This window comes from Grammomys surdaster, unplaced genomic scaffold, assembly GCF_004785775.1.
Source record: "Grammomys surdaster isolate TR1022 unplaced genomic scaffold, NIH_TR_1.0 133, whole genome shotgun sequence".
In the NCBI taxonomy this organism is placed as follows: Eukaryota; Metazoa; Chordata; class Mammalia; order Rodentia; family Muridae; genus Grammomys; species Grammomys surdaster.
Window position 1 is genome coordinate 15,160,737 of NW_021604591.1, and position 16,852 is coordinate 15,177,588.

At 43.2% G+C, this 16,852-nt stretch overlaps 1 protein-coding gene across 3 annotated transcripts in view; it reads right to left on the minus strand.

Moving 5' to 3' along the window:
- Eif2ak3 (eukaryotic translation initiation factor 2 alpha kinase 3) overlaps positions 1-14,229 on the minus strand; it is a 59,062-nt gene extending 44,833 nt beyond the window's left edge. For 2 of the 3 annotated variants that reach the window (XM_028762343.1, XM_028762345.1), the window contains exons 1-2: positions 13,726-14,229; positions 2,345-2,474 (exon numbers count right to left, since the gene is read on the minus strand). In XM_028762343.1, the coding sequence (XP_028618176.1) occupies positions 2,345-2,474; positions 13,726-14,018 (423 nt within the window). In that variant the 5' untranslated portion in view covers positions 14,019-14,229. Of the gene's footprint in view, positions 1-2,344; positions 2,475-13,725 lie in introns of those variants that run through there. The other variant, XM_028762344.1, reaches the window with a different exon arrangement.
- Positions 14,230-16,852: the final 2,623 nt, after the last annotated feature.

Genomic DNA, 16,852 nt, shown 5'->3' on the forward strand with positions numbered 1-16,852 from the left:
TCTCTCCCTCTCTCCCTCTCTCTCTCTCTCTCTCTCTCTCTCTCTCAACTTTCTGTAGGCCTAGAGAGATACAACTAAGAGAACTTCTTGTTCTTGCAGAGGATCTGAGTTCAAATCCTAGCACCAACACAGAGTGACTCACAACCTCTTGTAATCCCAGCTCCAGGAGATACAACACCCTCTTCTGGCTTCTGGATGTATTTGCACACATAAGATGTAACATTTTTTTACATTTATTAATTAAATGATTGATTTGTGCATGAGGGTAGGTGGGTTCCAGCCAGAGTGTGCATGCATGTGCTGGTCAGAGACAATGTTTGGGGGTCCGTTTTCTCATCATGTGAACCCTGGGTTTGAACTCACGTTGTTGGACTTGGATATTAGCAGCTTTACCCACTGAGCCATCCCACTGGCCCATGGGTATTTTGGCTAACCTTAAACCTGCTATGCAGCTGAAGAGGACCCTGAGCACTTGCTCACGGCTGGCAGGACTTGTTAGCACAGCTGTTTGGACTCCACTTGGCCATGCCACGCAGCTCACCCAATTTTATGTGTGGATCTCTGTTTACAAATACACACACATGCTCTGAATCACACAGCACACTAAAATGACCTCAGATGTAAGTGGTTTATGATCTAAATTTGCTGATCATCTTTCACATCAAATTTAAAAATAAGGAAGATTCTAGAAGAACACAAACATGTTTAATGAGAGCAACACTAATTATGTAAATACCTTTTGTAATTTTTTTTGCTTTTGAAACAGAGTTTCTCTGTGTAGCCCTGGCTGTCCTGGAACATGCTCTGTAGACCAGGCTGGTCTCACACTGCTCGTCTTTGCCCCCCGAGTGGTGAGATTAAAGGTGTGCACCACCACCAGGCCTGAATACCATTCTTATATGTTTGGTTGTGAGTCTAGCCTTTAATGGCTAAGCCACCTCTCTAGCCCCAATACCATTCTTAAAACATGATTTCAGTTTAAAGGCAGTCAACTTGCTCTTAGCGTTAGTAGTTCTTAACAACAGAATCTCACTAGTCTCAAAATACTTCAGCATACTGTCTGATAAAAACCAGAGCATAACGAACACTGCTCGATGCTCAAGGTCTAGCACTGGGAAGTGTGGAGATTCAGCAAGACTGTGTCCCTACATGCCCGCCTCCCTCAGGGCAGCAGAATGATCCAGGCTATGCTTGCTGGAAGACACAGGAAGTGTGGCTACAGAAAGGAAGCTGGGAGCAGTGTATCCAGTGCACACGTCCACAGTGTTAATAAGTCATTCTTAAACCCCTCATGACAGCATTTGTCTCTTCCCAGCTTGACACTAGCTAGGGAGCCTTTTCAAGAGACGACTATTGTGAGGGTGTCCACACTTAGGGATGACTAAATGTGGCAACAGACAGGTCAGCTGCCGCAACTCTAGAGACAGATTTATTTACAGACTAAAGCTTAGAAGGAGGACATAAACCAGAGGCAAGATTAAATACTGGAAGATAAGCTTATTTCCTCTAGGTTTCTCTCCATCCCATCACACTGGGGTGGGCCATTCCTCACTGAGGAAGAACTCACTGCTAAGGGGCGGAGTCAGAATAGTTTTGGAAACACGGTTTGAATCTGTTCCTCTCCATATTCTAGAGCTCATAACTAGGAAGTATAAATTTTCTGCAACTAATAAAATTCGATGAAGTGTGGTACATTTAGGGCTGGTGAGATGACTCCGTGGGTAAAAGAGCTTGCTACACAGGGCTGATCTGATGACTGGTGTCTAATCCCTAGAACTCACAGTGGAAGGAGAGAATAGACCCCACAAAACTGACCTCCAACCTCCTCAACATGTGTAACATGGCACATGTTTGCCCATGTGCTTGGGTCCTCTCTCCCCCTCCATTTCCTCCACTCCTAATTATACACACACACACACGCACATACATGCACACACACACACACACACACACACACTTTTCAGTGACTTGGTTTTGACCATGTAAAAAAAGAAAATTAGGATGTACAACACATAACAAATGCAGAGAATAACAAAGCTTTGGATTCCGCAACACGGATTTCTAACTAAAAATTTTCAACTACTGTTACTCCTCGGAGGTCCTATGATGATAATAAGAAAAGATGATCATGTTATCCATCAGATAATGTGTTATATGATACAGCGGACACAGTTCCGCATTACTAACATGACCAACACATTTAATGCCTGAAGTGATCCTAAGAAGTGGGTGTTGTCATCCACCCCAGAGAGGTGACGTGACTGTTTAAGTCTCTAATTGAGGCTCTACGCTCAAGCTTCACAAGACGCAGCAGCGATTCTCACTACAACTTGAGTTTTCTTACCTCTGGCTTGCTGAGGCTAGATGAAACCAAGGAGCCAGATCCTACGTCCAAATCCCACTGCTTTTTCCCATGATTCTCAGCATCCAGTGCAGCGATTCGTCCGTCTAAAGTGCTGATGATTACTAAGGACCTGTAAATGAACAGAAGAAAATTGGAAAGCAATCCAAGACATTTTGCACTTATTTCATCACTGAAAGAAACTTGGTCCCATCAGTAAGAAGTTGGGAGACCATTGCCCCTCAACATTTACGGTCTTGCCACCCATCTGTTTCTAGAGCAAGCCAACTAACTTCATTATGCCCTTTATCTGCTCAAGTCTCTGATTAAAAGCTCCCAATTCCTAGGTCTCCCTTTCTTCAATATCCTCACCACCATGAAGATGGAAACATCCGTGGCTAAGTCCCTCCTCTTCCGGTCCCCCACCTCCTGAGATCCATTCCTTTGCAACACCCCCACCAACTTTCTTCTGTATGTGCACATATGTACATCTGTGTGGAGGTCGGAGCCACAGGGGTCTCCCTGTCTCTGCCTCCCCAGGGCTTTGGATTCTGGTAGTGTACCACCACACATGGCTTTACCTGGGTCCTCATGCTTATACAGTAAGCCTTTATTGACTGAGTCCTGGCCCTTCCCTAAACTTTCACTCTGATGCTTGCTTTCCTAGAACTTACTCTAAGAATACTGCTCCCCTATGGAAAGAGAAGACATTCTGCTACCATGACTCCTGACTACTAGGTTTTTATCTCCTTGCTACTTTTGGGTCATTTTCTTCCACTTCTCTCTCAAAATTATTAGGATCAGACTGTCCCATCCATCACCTCTCCTAATGGTTCTGTGCTGACCCTTACAAAGGTCATCAGCTTATTCCTGGAAGAGCTTAGCTGCTGGTGACCTTACATTACTTCGCCTCAGTTCTGAGTTTTTACTGTGTCAGGACCACATTTCAAGCATGTTACAGCCACCAGTCCTTCTCCTACCTGCTTGCTTCCTCTTCTTTGACCCCCAATAAACAAACTCTTTTAAAAAAAATATTCTTTACATACATTACATACACACTTCTCTGGCTGCATGACTAGGTTTAAGTCACTGATCCTACAACCCTTACTACCATCTTGCCTCACCTCTCTCTTATCCACAACTGTGAGGAAAATATTTCAGTTGTTTCCAGCCACCCAGTCTATGGGACTTTACTAGAGCAGCCTGGATACACAAGACTAGGATTCAATCTGCTATAATTCCTTCCAACTTAAAATCAGAACAAGCTAGGCCTGGGAGATATGTCTATATTCCCAGCATCTGGGAAGCCGAGGCAGGAGAATTAAGAGCTTAAAGGCCAACTTGGGCTACAAAGAAAGCCCCTGTCTCATAGCCCCCTCTCAAAGAACCTGGAAAGTCCAAATAGTAAATCAAGCAAAAACAAACAAACAAACAAACTACACTCTTCTATCTACCTCCAGTCCCTTACTTACTACTTTTTACAACCAAACTCCCACAGTACTAAGGTGGACTTCTTACTGGAGTCACTACTGACTTCACAATGACAAACACTCAGGGCCAAGTATCAGTCCTGCACTTTGTGAAACATGCTCTATTTTTAAAACTTTTATTCTTTACATATACATCGCAACCACACTTTCCCCTACCTCAACTCTTGAAACATACTCTTTATGTGATTTCTAAGATAGCATATTTCCTAACTTGTTTGTTTGCTTCTAGAGGCAAGGTCTCTCTAAGTAGCCATAACTCCTAAAGCTCAGGGGTTATTTCAGAAGAGGAAGTGACAAGTTTGTAAGAATCTGAGGAACAGGAAGTTTGCTGTGAAGTTGTGTCTCCTAGAAATGTCAGAGAAGCTACACCCCACAGTTTCATCAACGGGGCTGCCTAAACAAGACCTGTACAAGGATGACACCAACGGACATGATGACACAGAAGAGGGAGAGCTTGAAGGGCTTCAGCCGGAAAGGAAAAGCTAATAGCAACTGGGGAATGCTGACAGTGGGAGAACGTGTTCCAGGAAAGAGCTCCCCGACTCCTGCAAGTGATTGATTATCCAATACCAAATGGTCAGCCCCCACATCCAGAAGAAACTTTATATGAACTGGACAGGTTGTATTTATATATTTAGGATTGTATGTGTCTATGTGTACGTTTGTGTGTGTGTGTGTGTGTGAGAGAATTGGAGGGAGGAAAGGGAAGAGGGGAAACTATGTAATCAAGTCTATGATCCTCTTTCTCAGTTCCATTTTCTGCTTCCTCTTTATCTTTCTAGTCTCTTAAAATAGTTTCTCCCTATGTTTAACTACTTTGATGATCCCAGTGAGTCTCACAGCTTTAAACACATCTCTGTGCTGGCAATTCCTAATGTTTTATCTCTGTCTCTAGGACTTTACCCTGGACACACATGTCTGTCTACTACAATGAAGTTACTTAACAGGCTTCTTGGCTAATCAACATTGATACATCCAAAGTCAAGAGTACTCTGTGAGTCCTTCAAATGTTCAAACAGAAGGATTTTTTTCTTATTGTTATTAGCTCTTTTGCATGGAGCATAAATCCTAGATACACAACAGACTCTATAAATTGCACATTGGATGAAAGAAAGAGTTGAACACTGGTTTCAGCTGAACTGCTCTCAATTCCTAGTTGAACACTAGGAATCCATTGGGCTTCTTTGCCAGCTTTAAAAACCTTGCATGGATGTGGCGGGCTCAGCTGGTAAAGATGATTCATGATTTGCCCAACATCCTGAGTTTGATTCCTGACCCATATGGTATGGGGAGAGTTGACTCCTGAAGGTTGTCACTGATCTTCAAATGTGTGTTCTCAAGCACACACTGCACAGACGCACAAAACAAGCAGGTACAAATTTTAAATCTTTTAAGAAGACCAATTCCAAATATATATAATTACGTTCCTGGTTAGAAAAATGAGGCACAACTTCACCCCTTGTGTGGCATTTGATATACAATACACACAAAGCAAAGCTATGAGTTAGTCAGGGAACTAAGCTAATACAAACCCATCTGAAGGCTCTCACAGCACAGTTTGTAAGGTGTCTTGGTAAACCCCATGATCCCAGCACTCAGAAGACAGAAGGATCTCCAGAAAACCAGCCTGGGCAACATACCAAGTTTAAGGCTAGCCTGAGCTATACAGTGAAACTCTGTCTAAAAAAAAAACCCCACAAGATAAATGTAATTGCCAAATTATGCATTAACTTTCTTATTTTGAATTTTAAAGTGGTAAGCCTTTAACTAATTTGTATAAATAAAGATTTTGCCACAAAACTTCAGATGACAAACCACAGAAAAGGACCAGTCCTTTTAAACTTTCTACCTATTGTCCAAGCTGGTCTAGAACTCCTAAGGTCAAGAGAGCCTCACCCCAAACAAAAACCAAAACCTTTGTTTTGTTACAAAAACAAAACAAAGCAAACCCTATCAAACCTCCTGTGTTACAGGCTGGGGTGTGTGACAAGTTGGCTGTCACATACTAGGAGTGCTCCCTTGGGCCCCTTCCCACAGCCCCAGTCCTGAAAGACTCCTGTGCTACAGCTGGAACTGAGAAGCATCGCTCAGACAATGTAGGCATGAGGGTCTGTAGATCACAGAACTATAGTCATGGATGTAGGCTCACTGCCCCTGACTGGGAGAGCAGCAAGCAGCCAGACTGGCTGAGTGCAGGGATAACCAGGGGACTGAGGCGACACAGGCATCAGGACAGAGGGAGGAAAAGGGGGAGAACAGAAAGGCATTTATCCCCCCATGAATGCACTACTTCAAATACGATAAAATATTCAACTTATTCAAGAATCAAAGAATTCACAGGTAGGGCCTGGGAGTCAGACCCAGTACATGTCTCCATGACTCTGCCTTTATTCTCAAAATTTCACTCAGCTTGAGCTTTTATAATTTTTATTTATATATTTATTTTGCATGTATATGTGTCCCCTGTGCACATCTGAAGTGACATCTGGTGTCTTCCTTGGTTGCTTTCCATTTTATTTAAAGAGTTGTTTTTTTGGTTTTTTGTTTTTTTTAAAGATTTATTTTTAACTGGGCTTGGTGGTGGATGCCTTTAATCCCAGCACTTGGGAAGTAGGCAACCTCTGTTGAGTTTGAGGCCTGCCTGGTCCACATACTGAGTTCTAGGCCAGTCAAGGCTACACAGAGACCGAGATTCCAGACCTTTGCATTTGTTTCTTCATTACCTCTGCCCTGGTTCTAGAAGAGACTCGTTTTTCATCGAAACATCTCAGAAGCCTCTCTGATGTATTTTCTGGCCCAGGACCTTGCTTTTCTGATGAGTCTGCTTCCAGAGTGGAGCTCTGATTAACTTCTCTGCTGTGCCCACTGCTTTGCAGTTTGGCTCCAGTGTACTTTCCTAACCTCACTTTCAGTCTCTTCTGCCAAGCTAATCCCCTCTCCTCACACCTCTCTCAATCCATGACAACAGCCACAACCCCCAGGGGTTTCCAGCCTTTTCAACAAGGTTCCTTTGTTCATTCAGTTTTCATCCTGTCTGCAAATATTTCATTTGCCAAGTGCTTAAGACTCTTTTTTTAAATATTTATTTATTTACTTTATTTGATTGGGGGTAGCCTAGATCTGAATTGTGCCTAGATCTGAATTGTGTAGGTTGGAGGTCAACCTATAGGAGTTGCTTCTCTCCTTTCACCAAGTGGGTTCTAGGAATGGAGATCATGAAGGGTTAGGGTTAGGTCAGGGTTAGGTCAGGGTTGGTGGCAAGCTACTTCACCTGCCCACCCTTGTTGGTAGCCTGCATTGTCCCCAGCTTTAAGAAAATAATTAAAACTAACCTAAATATTTGGGGTTTCTGGACAGAAATAACTATAGTTACTTTCTAAGGTTTAGCATAATTTGAGTTCAAAGCAAATTCACTCTTTTGTGTTTGTCTGTCTGTCTGTCGAGAGAGGATGTCTTATAGCCTCAAATCCACTGTATATAGCAGAGGATGGCCCTGAATCCCTGGTCCTTCTGCCTCTGAGTGCTGGGATTACAGGTATGTTACCACACTGGCTTAGCTTCTTATTTAGTCTTTTCTTTATTAAATATCTCGTTCCATCACATTATTTAAAAACCCTATTGTCCACAGATTCCCACCAGATCTCAAAGATCCCCTATGCGGATCCACAGTGATCTGGGAGCTCAGGCTTGGAAATCTTGCTAAATCCACTGTAAACCCCCACTGTGCCCTTGCTTGTGTGATTGATTGTATTGCCTATTGTGGCCGAGAGAATTTTTTTAAATTAAAATTTTTATTACTATTATTTGTGAGTGGTGTGTGTGTGTGCGCGCATATGCATATGGATATTACAAGATAACTCTGGGAATCAGTTATTTCCTTCCACCTTATGTTCCACCTTGGAACAGAGTGTCCCTTGTTTCTTTGAGACACTGTGTATTCCAGGCTAGCTGACTTGCAAGTATCTGGGTAACTCTCCTGTCTCTGCCCCCCATTTCAATGTAGGAGTACAAGAATTTCAGATGGATTCCAGAAATCAAGTATAATTGTCAGGCTTCGTGGAAAGACATCTTATCAACTGAACCATTTCTCTGGCCTTTGACATTTCTTTGACAGAAATACTTTATTTTATTTTATGTGTATCTTGCCTGCATGTACATATGTGCACCATATATATGCCTGGTACCCCTGGAAGTCAGAAGAGGGTATCAGATCACCTGGAACTGGAGTTATAAATGGTTGTGAGCTACGATTTAGGTGCTGAGAACCAAACCTGGGAACTCTGCAAGAACAGCAAATGTTCTCAACCACTGAGACACCTTTCCAACTCCTACCCTCACACTTTTTTATTTAAGGACTTGACTATATGACAGTGACACTCTCAATCCCTTTATCTTCATGCCATTATAAGGATACCTGACTATCTCCACAATCTAGTTACTTCAGTAAACAAAGTTCTTTCTGCTAGACCCTGAGTTTCTCTCTACTCTCAATACCTAGCCTAGTAAAATAAAGAAATGTTTATTACACAAATTAGATACATGATGTAAAGGCATTGTCCACATTATACAGGCAGGGAGGCTGGGAAAGATTCAAAGGAATGGAACTTGTCTCAGATCACTCGCAATAAGTGTAGGGCAGGATTAGGGAATTTCAGGCTTCCTACCCTATTAGTCTGTCAACTCTAAATCTGCCTATTATGCTACTATAATATGTAACCTTTTTTTCTTCTAGAAATATCATCAAGGTGTCATTTATCTTGTAACCACTTTGATTACAATTTAGCAGAAATGACCTGAGGCCAAATGAATACACAGATTGCCTTGGCTCTGATTTAATGTTAAAGGACCCTTGACTCTGATTAAGTTGCTCAGAATATCTACCCACGGACCATTAGGTTTGCTGGATTCTGGTAAATGCTAAACTTCAATGGCATCTTATCTCCTGTGGATAGTCCCAATGGGTGACAGAGGGCATTATCTGGATTGAATAATTACAGATTAACAACTGTTACTTTAATATTTTCTATTTATTTCCTTCTAGTGAACATACCTTACAATCCTGAAAATATGATTTGATATATATGTTACGGGGCCAAGATTTTTCTATCAAAACACACATTCAATAAAGGAAATGTGTGTTCTCATACAAAAAAAAAAAACAAAAACAAAAAACTAGTACTGATTGGATTTGACACCTAGCCCTCATCTACTAAATAAACCTTCTAATCAAGCTTCCTGTATTTAAGCATATCATAAGAACAGCCAGGCCTCAAGTGAAAACAAATATACAGCCTAAAGCTGTCAACTATGCTCAACTGTTTGGAAATATCAGCTAGACCTTGAAGAAGCTTAAACAAATTCACAGGTAACACAAGAGTAACAGAGAGTCCTTTTAAAGACATTTTCCAAACAATGGTGGCAGATGCCTATAATCCTCCCAATGGGGAATATGGAGGATCAAGAGCTTGGGCCAGCCTGGGCTACATTGTAACATTTTTGTCTTTAAAAAAAAGAGAAAGAAAGAAAGAAAGGAAGGAAGGAAGGAAGGAAGGAAGGAAGGAAGGAAGGAAGGAAGAAAGAAAGGCCCAGTATTTAGATGGTAGAGGCCAGAAGATCCAAGGCCAACCTGGGCTACTTGAAGGAAATAAAAAAGTAGTTCCATATCATACAATGAAACAATTTACTCAAAAGATTTACTCACAAATAGAACAGGATTTTTAAAACTACGTATTTAATTTCCTCCCTCACATTTACCCCTGTAATTTACAAGTGTTCTCTACCATTTGTTACTGTGATTTTACGTAGGTTTCTTTCTTTGCTTGCTTGCTTTTGGTATTTTGGATTAACCTCTTGGCCTTTTTTATGCTACCCATGGTCCCTTAAAATGTTTTAAAACAATCTGCATAAAAAGGTACACATAACATATAGGTATACTGCTTTCATTAAAGAAAAAGAAAAGAAAACAGATGGAGATGCCACATAACTGATATTGGGGAGCCACATTCTAATTACTGCTCACAGCAACTGACAGACAGGTCCCTTTGGTCAAATGAACACACAGAGCTGAGGTCAGATAAAGGACAGCCTAGTCGCTGTCACAGATACTCAGTCTAGGCACCAGTCAAGTCGAAGGAAACTAGAGAGGAAAGACAGTCCGTTTACTGCCCCAAGTAAGTGTAGCTTGGCAGCAACTTGTTTGCAAAGTTGCATGTAAGTTCTTCTTTAAATGGGGCAGTTGGTTAACCTCCAGAGTCTGGAGTGGAAGAGCGAACCCTGACAGGCCTACATGGTTGACAGTGCTCTCTTTCAACACAGTATTTGGAGATACTATATTATTTTAAGGCCCAGTGGGGTTTAAGACAACAAACAAAATATTATAAATTTGAACGTCTAAGGAAAATCAGCTTTCTGTACCTTTGGTTCCTATCATCTCAGTCTGGGGAAAGACAGAGATGAAAGAGAAATAAAGAGGAATTAAATCATCTTACATTTGCAAAAATGTTTTGTGTTATCTCAAGCCAAAAACTTCTGTTAGCAGGTGCAAGTGTATAAAGACACCAGGAAATGTCAACTTTAGTAATACTTTTGTTAGCAAGTAGAGAGGACCAAGCAAGGCAAAAGGAAATACACTTTATAATGAGTGTGACAAGCAAGATTCAAGTTCTTTATAACTTCAAAATGTCTTCAGTGTGAAGATAAAGCATCCACTGCAGAAACCCCAAGTACACGTCATAGGCCCAACCCACTGCAGGAAGCAAATAACACATTGCAGGTCAAACCCACTACAGGAACCCCGAGTAACCCTTGGCAATTTGTTAACACATGTTGGAAGGAGAGCTGGTAACATAACAGTATTGATAGTTAAGTGTGTGATTGAGATGTTCTCCCTAATTTTCTCGGTGCAGGAGGGGTGGGGAAAAACCATTTACCAGTCTAAAGATTAGAAGAAAACTTTCCAAGACTGCTACTAGAAAAACAAGTTTACATTTTTGGAAAAAGGATGTTTATCCAGTCAGTCACATGCCTGAGACACAGAGTGAAGGTGCAGGCACCTGTAAGTTGGAAGAAAGCCAACAAGGGGGAGAAGAATGAACCTCGTAGGTCCCATCTTGCTAAGTATTGAAAGACAAGGCACAAGAATGCTTACCTTAGTCCCCCTACCCCCTTCTGCAAGCGTCTTAGTTCTTCACAGCTGTTTGTAATCAACGCTTGGTTAACTCAGTTCTTCCCCTCTTGCCCTCCCTTTGAAACAAACAGGATACGGCTCTATTATTATGGAACTAATACTTTCAGATTTTAGACTTGTGAAGAGCACTTAGGCAAAACACTACCTATTTATCTCCTGCTCACCCAACTCACCCACGGCTTCTCACTCATTCACACTATACGGACTCTAGACTGCTGTGCAGTCCTGTTAGCAGGGATCACACACACACTCTCCTCCCTGCACACTTCCTCTATTTTCACTTGTGTCTGAGCAGAGAAGAAATCAGTCCTCCTGAGTGACAAGCGGATGCTTTGATGCCCTTTGTAACCCAGAACTCACAGCGAGCCTCACCTTTGCCTCCCAGGTGCTGGGATTACAAGCAAGAGCCACCTCACAGGGCTTTCCTGTATTTTATTCTCTCTCTCTTTCTTTCTTTCTTTCTTTCTTTCTTTCTTTCTTTCTTTCTTTCTTTCTTTCTTTCTTTCTTTCTTTTTCAAACTGTCCATACAGGCTCCCTCCTGGTAGACTATCAGTGAGGAAAGACAGGAGTGATTCAGAAAGAGTAATCCTTACCCTTTTGCAATTTACTCACCTGGTTTACTGGAACTGTTAAGTGTGCTCATCACCAAAATTTTCCAGACTCAGTCCTATACTCCAACCTCGTCAGCTATGTTGCTGCTTTCTGTAAGATTTCCTGGGGCTTTCTTGTGGGCTCCTCTTTTCCCCTTATAACTAGAGCTATCTGTCTATCTTCCCTTTAGCTAAGTCTTTCATTTCCACCTTCTTGCCAAGCATCAATCTGGATGACCTACATCTCTGTGGCATCAGGACCAACACCCCTTACCTTTTCTTCCCAGATTCTCTAAACCTCTTGATGTTCCTGTTTGTTATTATTTTCTGGCCACCAACTCTTGATCTTTAGACAGGTGTATCAAGAGACGAAGAACCAATTCACTTGCTAGGAACTGAGATTTTGCTTCAACTGTCTCTCATACTAGTCCCATGTAATGGAATATAACACTAGTTTCCTTACCTCAAGTTTCAGTAAACCTTGTTGCTAGAGAAATAGGCCTGACCTTCCAAGATTAAGATTTCTCAAACTAATATGCATATACATTGTATGTCACTCTATTGCAATGCAGACGCTTGGTCAGTAAGTTGGGAGGTACTTGATTCTGGAGGTCTAACATGTTTCCAAGTGATAATGCTGTTAGGACAGGAACACACACACACACACCAAAATGGTCTCAATATAATTTACAACCCCCATTCTTCTTGCTGTTTTAAGTCTATCATCTATCAGAATTCTACCCATTTTAAAGAACCAAATCATTCTGTCACAGTGACTTCTTATCTACAAGCCTACATCACCTCTTTGCCCTACACAGTGTACACCAGAAAACTGTGGATCAGCCGTGACAGTCCCTTTGCACTGCTTTCTACAGTTCATTTGAACTGTAGAGCCCTACAGTTAAGACCTTCTGCTTCAACCTGACTGCTGGACTGCATATTCCTTCCAAGGGCAGGGGCTTCCTGCTCTACCTTGGTAACTCCAGTGAACCTTGGCTCTGCTCAGCTTTAGTAAGCCCCAGCTGCTGCAGGTGTGTGTTCTAAGAAAACAAAATATTTCACTCTACTTCGTGGCATTTACTCTGCACAGCTGGTTCACTCATCCAGGAGAGTCCATACATTAGCAAACAGATGAAAATCGTGTTCTTTACTACTTAAAAACTCTTAAATATAAGCATTCAAGTGGTGTATGGAGAATTTTAGGGCTTATTCTATTTCTGGTAATCACTGGGTACACAGATCAAGGTTTGGATACTTGTTATAATCTGGTAATTACTATGTTGCAAACTTAGACACATTCTAATTTAGATGCAGCTCTTAATTTACCTAATGCTCTTTTAGCATTCTTTTCATTAAATAGTGCCACTTTCTCCACACATGCTATCTGAAGAATACTTTATTAAAGTATTTTACATTCCGTGCAGACTTTGAAAATTGCTTTAAAACTTGTCTCTTGAATTTGTATGTTTATAAGGCTAAGAAATCCAACTGAAATAGACTATGCTTACCCCCTTTAAATATCAAAGAACTGCCAGTATAAAAGAACTCAACTACACTCCTTAAAGTTTAGTGTGTTCAAGAGCTCTCGAGGGTGCTTGTTCAACACGCAGATTCTAGTTCTTATCCAGAAAAAAACTGGTTTAGTAAAACCGGGGCGGAGCCTAGAAAACTGTCCATTTAGCCAGCATCCCCCTGGTAATTCTGATGCAGGTGTTCCCACAGATCTCAATTAGAGAAACAGAAAATCAAAACCCTTGACCAGGAGCCACAACAGACTTATATATTTGAAGGATAAATGTAGACATCTCTTTTGAAAGTCCTTTCTCAAAACACCTGTCACAACAGAATCAGGACAGAACGAGACAAATATCTGGGAGTGAGAGTGTAAAAGGGACCAGGCATATGGTTAAAGCCCGACAACAATGAAAGCCGGGAAGTGACTTCCCTAAGCCGGGTGCTGCATTCTCCAAGCATCCCTCATCTTCCTGTGAAGATGCTGTTGCCTTCCCACAAGCAGGCGCTCAGAGCCAGGCAGGAAGATGTCGCGGCTCTCTGCTTGTCCGCAGTCACTCGCATCCCTGCGAGAGGTGCCCCGACCCTGGTTCCCAACCTCTCACCTGCCGCGAGGCCGCAGTTCCACGTCGTCATCGGGCTCCGTCGCGCGTGACTCCTGTTCCCCCGCGGTAGCCGGTAATGCCTCGGCGTCCTCCACGGTCACTTCGGCCGTAGCCACCGCAGGTACCCGCGCGGCCGAAGTCGGGGCGGCCGCTGCCCCCAAGCCAAACGCGGTATCCGACGTGGGAGCAAGCAAGCTGCGGGCGCGCGCGACCGCCGAGATCCCCACCGCGCAGCCCAGCAGCAGGAACAGCAGCAGCAGCGCGCGCGGCCCGGGCCGGGTGGCGCGCTCCATCAGCGGCCCGTCCCACGCGCGGGCATGGAGACCCTGCCGTCGGCGCCCGCCCGTCTCGCCGCTCGGAGCTTCGGAGCACCGCGAGCGCGCACCACGGAGCCTGCCGCCTCTCGATTTCGCGCCGCAGCAGCAGAGCTGCCCGGCCACGTCTCAGCCACCGCCACCTGAGTGACAGCCTTGTGCAGACATCGCCCATTGAACGAGGGTTCCGTGCGTCTGCTCCACGATTGGCTGAGCGCCTTGCCACTCCGAGCCAAGCAGACGCGTTCCTTGTTGTCAACATTATACCTACCAACCAAATTGTAGTTTTCCGTGTGGAAGTCCGGCCCTTTTCCGGAAACGGTGGCCAATGAGAAATGCCCCTCCCCAGAGTCATCTCAGGTAATTGGTGAATCGTTCAAGTTCCCGAATGCCTTCCCTGGAACAGATTGGTCCACTCTGTGATTGGCCTCGCCCCTCAAAGTGAGGCGCTGGAAAAGGCTTGGAGATTATTGGTGCAAGTGGATGCCGCTCAAAGGCCTGAGCTAACTGCTTCTTGATTGGTTGGAAGCGGCACTTAGTACGTGGCTGATTCTGAGTGTGAAGAGGACCGTCCCCTGTGAAAGGAAGAAAAGTGGAAAGGAGTCCCGGGTGGCCGGGAGGTGGCCGATCTTAAAGGGATAGGTGCTTTTGCTATTCCCAAGCCGAATTTATTTGGAAAGAAGGGATGAGGGTTGGGGGAAAGTGACTGTGTCCTTAGAAGTGGATGGAAGAGAAAAGACGAGTTCAGTAGTTGTCCATTAAGAATTACAATTACAGCTTTGATAGAAATAACAGTGACCTGTAGAACAGATAACCCAGCGCGCCCGGAACGCCTCTTACCAAGAGGCGTTTATAAAGGAGGATCCCAGGCCTGGCGCTCTTAAGTAATCTGCCCAAGGTCATACTGTCACAAAAATTTATTAAGTCTCCTAGTTGGTTTGGCATGCGTTACACTGCCCTCAGGAGAAATTAAACGACAAACGGCCAAAGTGGAGAAGGTTTGAATGTTTAACCAAATCATTTAAAATTCTCTTAAAGTAGTTGCGAATACTCTGAAGATTTCACAGCAGGTGTGTGGGAGAGTAAGAAGTTGCGCCCTTCAGCAGTGTATCAGAACACCAACCAAGTGCTGAGAAGACTTTTAAAGATGTTTGTAGTTTGTGTATGCTAGCCTCCATCCGGACGAAGCACACTAAGTTTCCACCCAGCCCCAATCTCTCTCTCTAGTTCTTACCACGTTTCTTCACTCTCCTGTACAACAAATCCCTAAATGCCTTCTCTTCCTTTCCTCTCTCAGATCACACACACTGCACAGGTATTAGTACTCCTCAACTCCACCCAAATTGCTCTGATACTCTGACATATTTTTGATAAATTCGAAGGAGAGTTCTGTTTTCGTCTCAAGTGTCCTCAACTGTGGAACTCAGCCTTTCCTCTGACATTTTGTCCCTTATTTTCCTGCTTCCCTATAGGGCAGAATATAACCTTTAGATGACCCTGTTTTGCTCATGATGAAAGCCAAGGACCTGAAGTTCTTGCCCTGTATATTGGTTCTCTAGGGTTGTCATAGGAAATTCCCTCTAGCATATATGTTCTAGAGGCTAGAATTCCACCATCAGGAGCCAGCAGGATTGAGTTCTTTTGAGGCCCCTCTTGGCTTGTAGGTGGCCACTCGATTGCCTCTTCATGTGAACTTCCCTCTCCTCACCTGGATTCCTTTTCTCTATTTATTTTTAAAGATTTTATTTTAAGCTTGTATGTTGTGTCTGGAAGAAACTCTTTCCTTGGAGTTCTTTGCTACCTGTGGCTCTGACAATCTTCCCACCTCTTCTTCTGTGCAAAACGCTAAGCCTTGATGGGAGAAGTTTGATATAGATATCTTATTTAGGGCTATGAGGGGAGAAGTTTGATATAGGTATCTTATTTAGGGCTTAGGGCCCCAAACTCTCTAACTTTCTGTGTATCGTTCAGTTGTGGGTCTCTTTGTTAATGACTGTCTATTGCAAGAAGACGCTTCTTTGATGAGGGTGAACAGTGCTGTACTCTGGTAGAGCGATATGTCATCAGTAGCCATTACATCGCTATGTTCTTATAACAGAGCAATAGTAGTAGGTTTGCCCCTAAGCAAGTGACTATCTAGTTTCAGATTTTTCACCTCGGCAGCATCTACATCAGCTATGGGTTCCATCTTATGGGGTGGGTCTTAAATCCAATCAAAAAGTGGTTGGCCACTCCCAGAACATTTGTGTCACTATTGCATATATGGATTCAATAGAGACTGTGACAGCATACAACAGACCTGCACAGGCTTGAAGCAGACAAAACCCCAGCACTGACAATGGGAGGTGGATACAAAGTCCCACCCCTAATCAGGCAGCTGTTTGCAAGATAACTGCTGGCAAAGGGAAAGTTAGTTTTCACCAAAGGAGTCTTCCTGGGTGTATCAGCCACACTCCTGGGCAGGATCCCTGCCTACGAGCACTTATTTGGTTAAGACACATATGCTGGACTTTTTTTGTGTGTGTGCTTTTTGTTTTGAAGGGTTTTTTTGTCATATTAATTTTTTTTCGGTTTGCTTGTCTACTTTGATTTTTTTTCCGTTTTTGTTTTTATTTTAAAAAGAAAATGTTGGGAGCCGACTCTTAGCCGAAAGTGGCTATCATCTTTACAGCCATCTTGAGCCATATACCCTGACAAGAGACTTGTTTCAACAGCCTGCAATAGCTGAGCGCACTCTGATAAACATCTTGTTACACTGTTTAGTGCCCCCAGCTGCCAGGTGCTCCTGGTATCCATGGCTACTAGGCACGTGA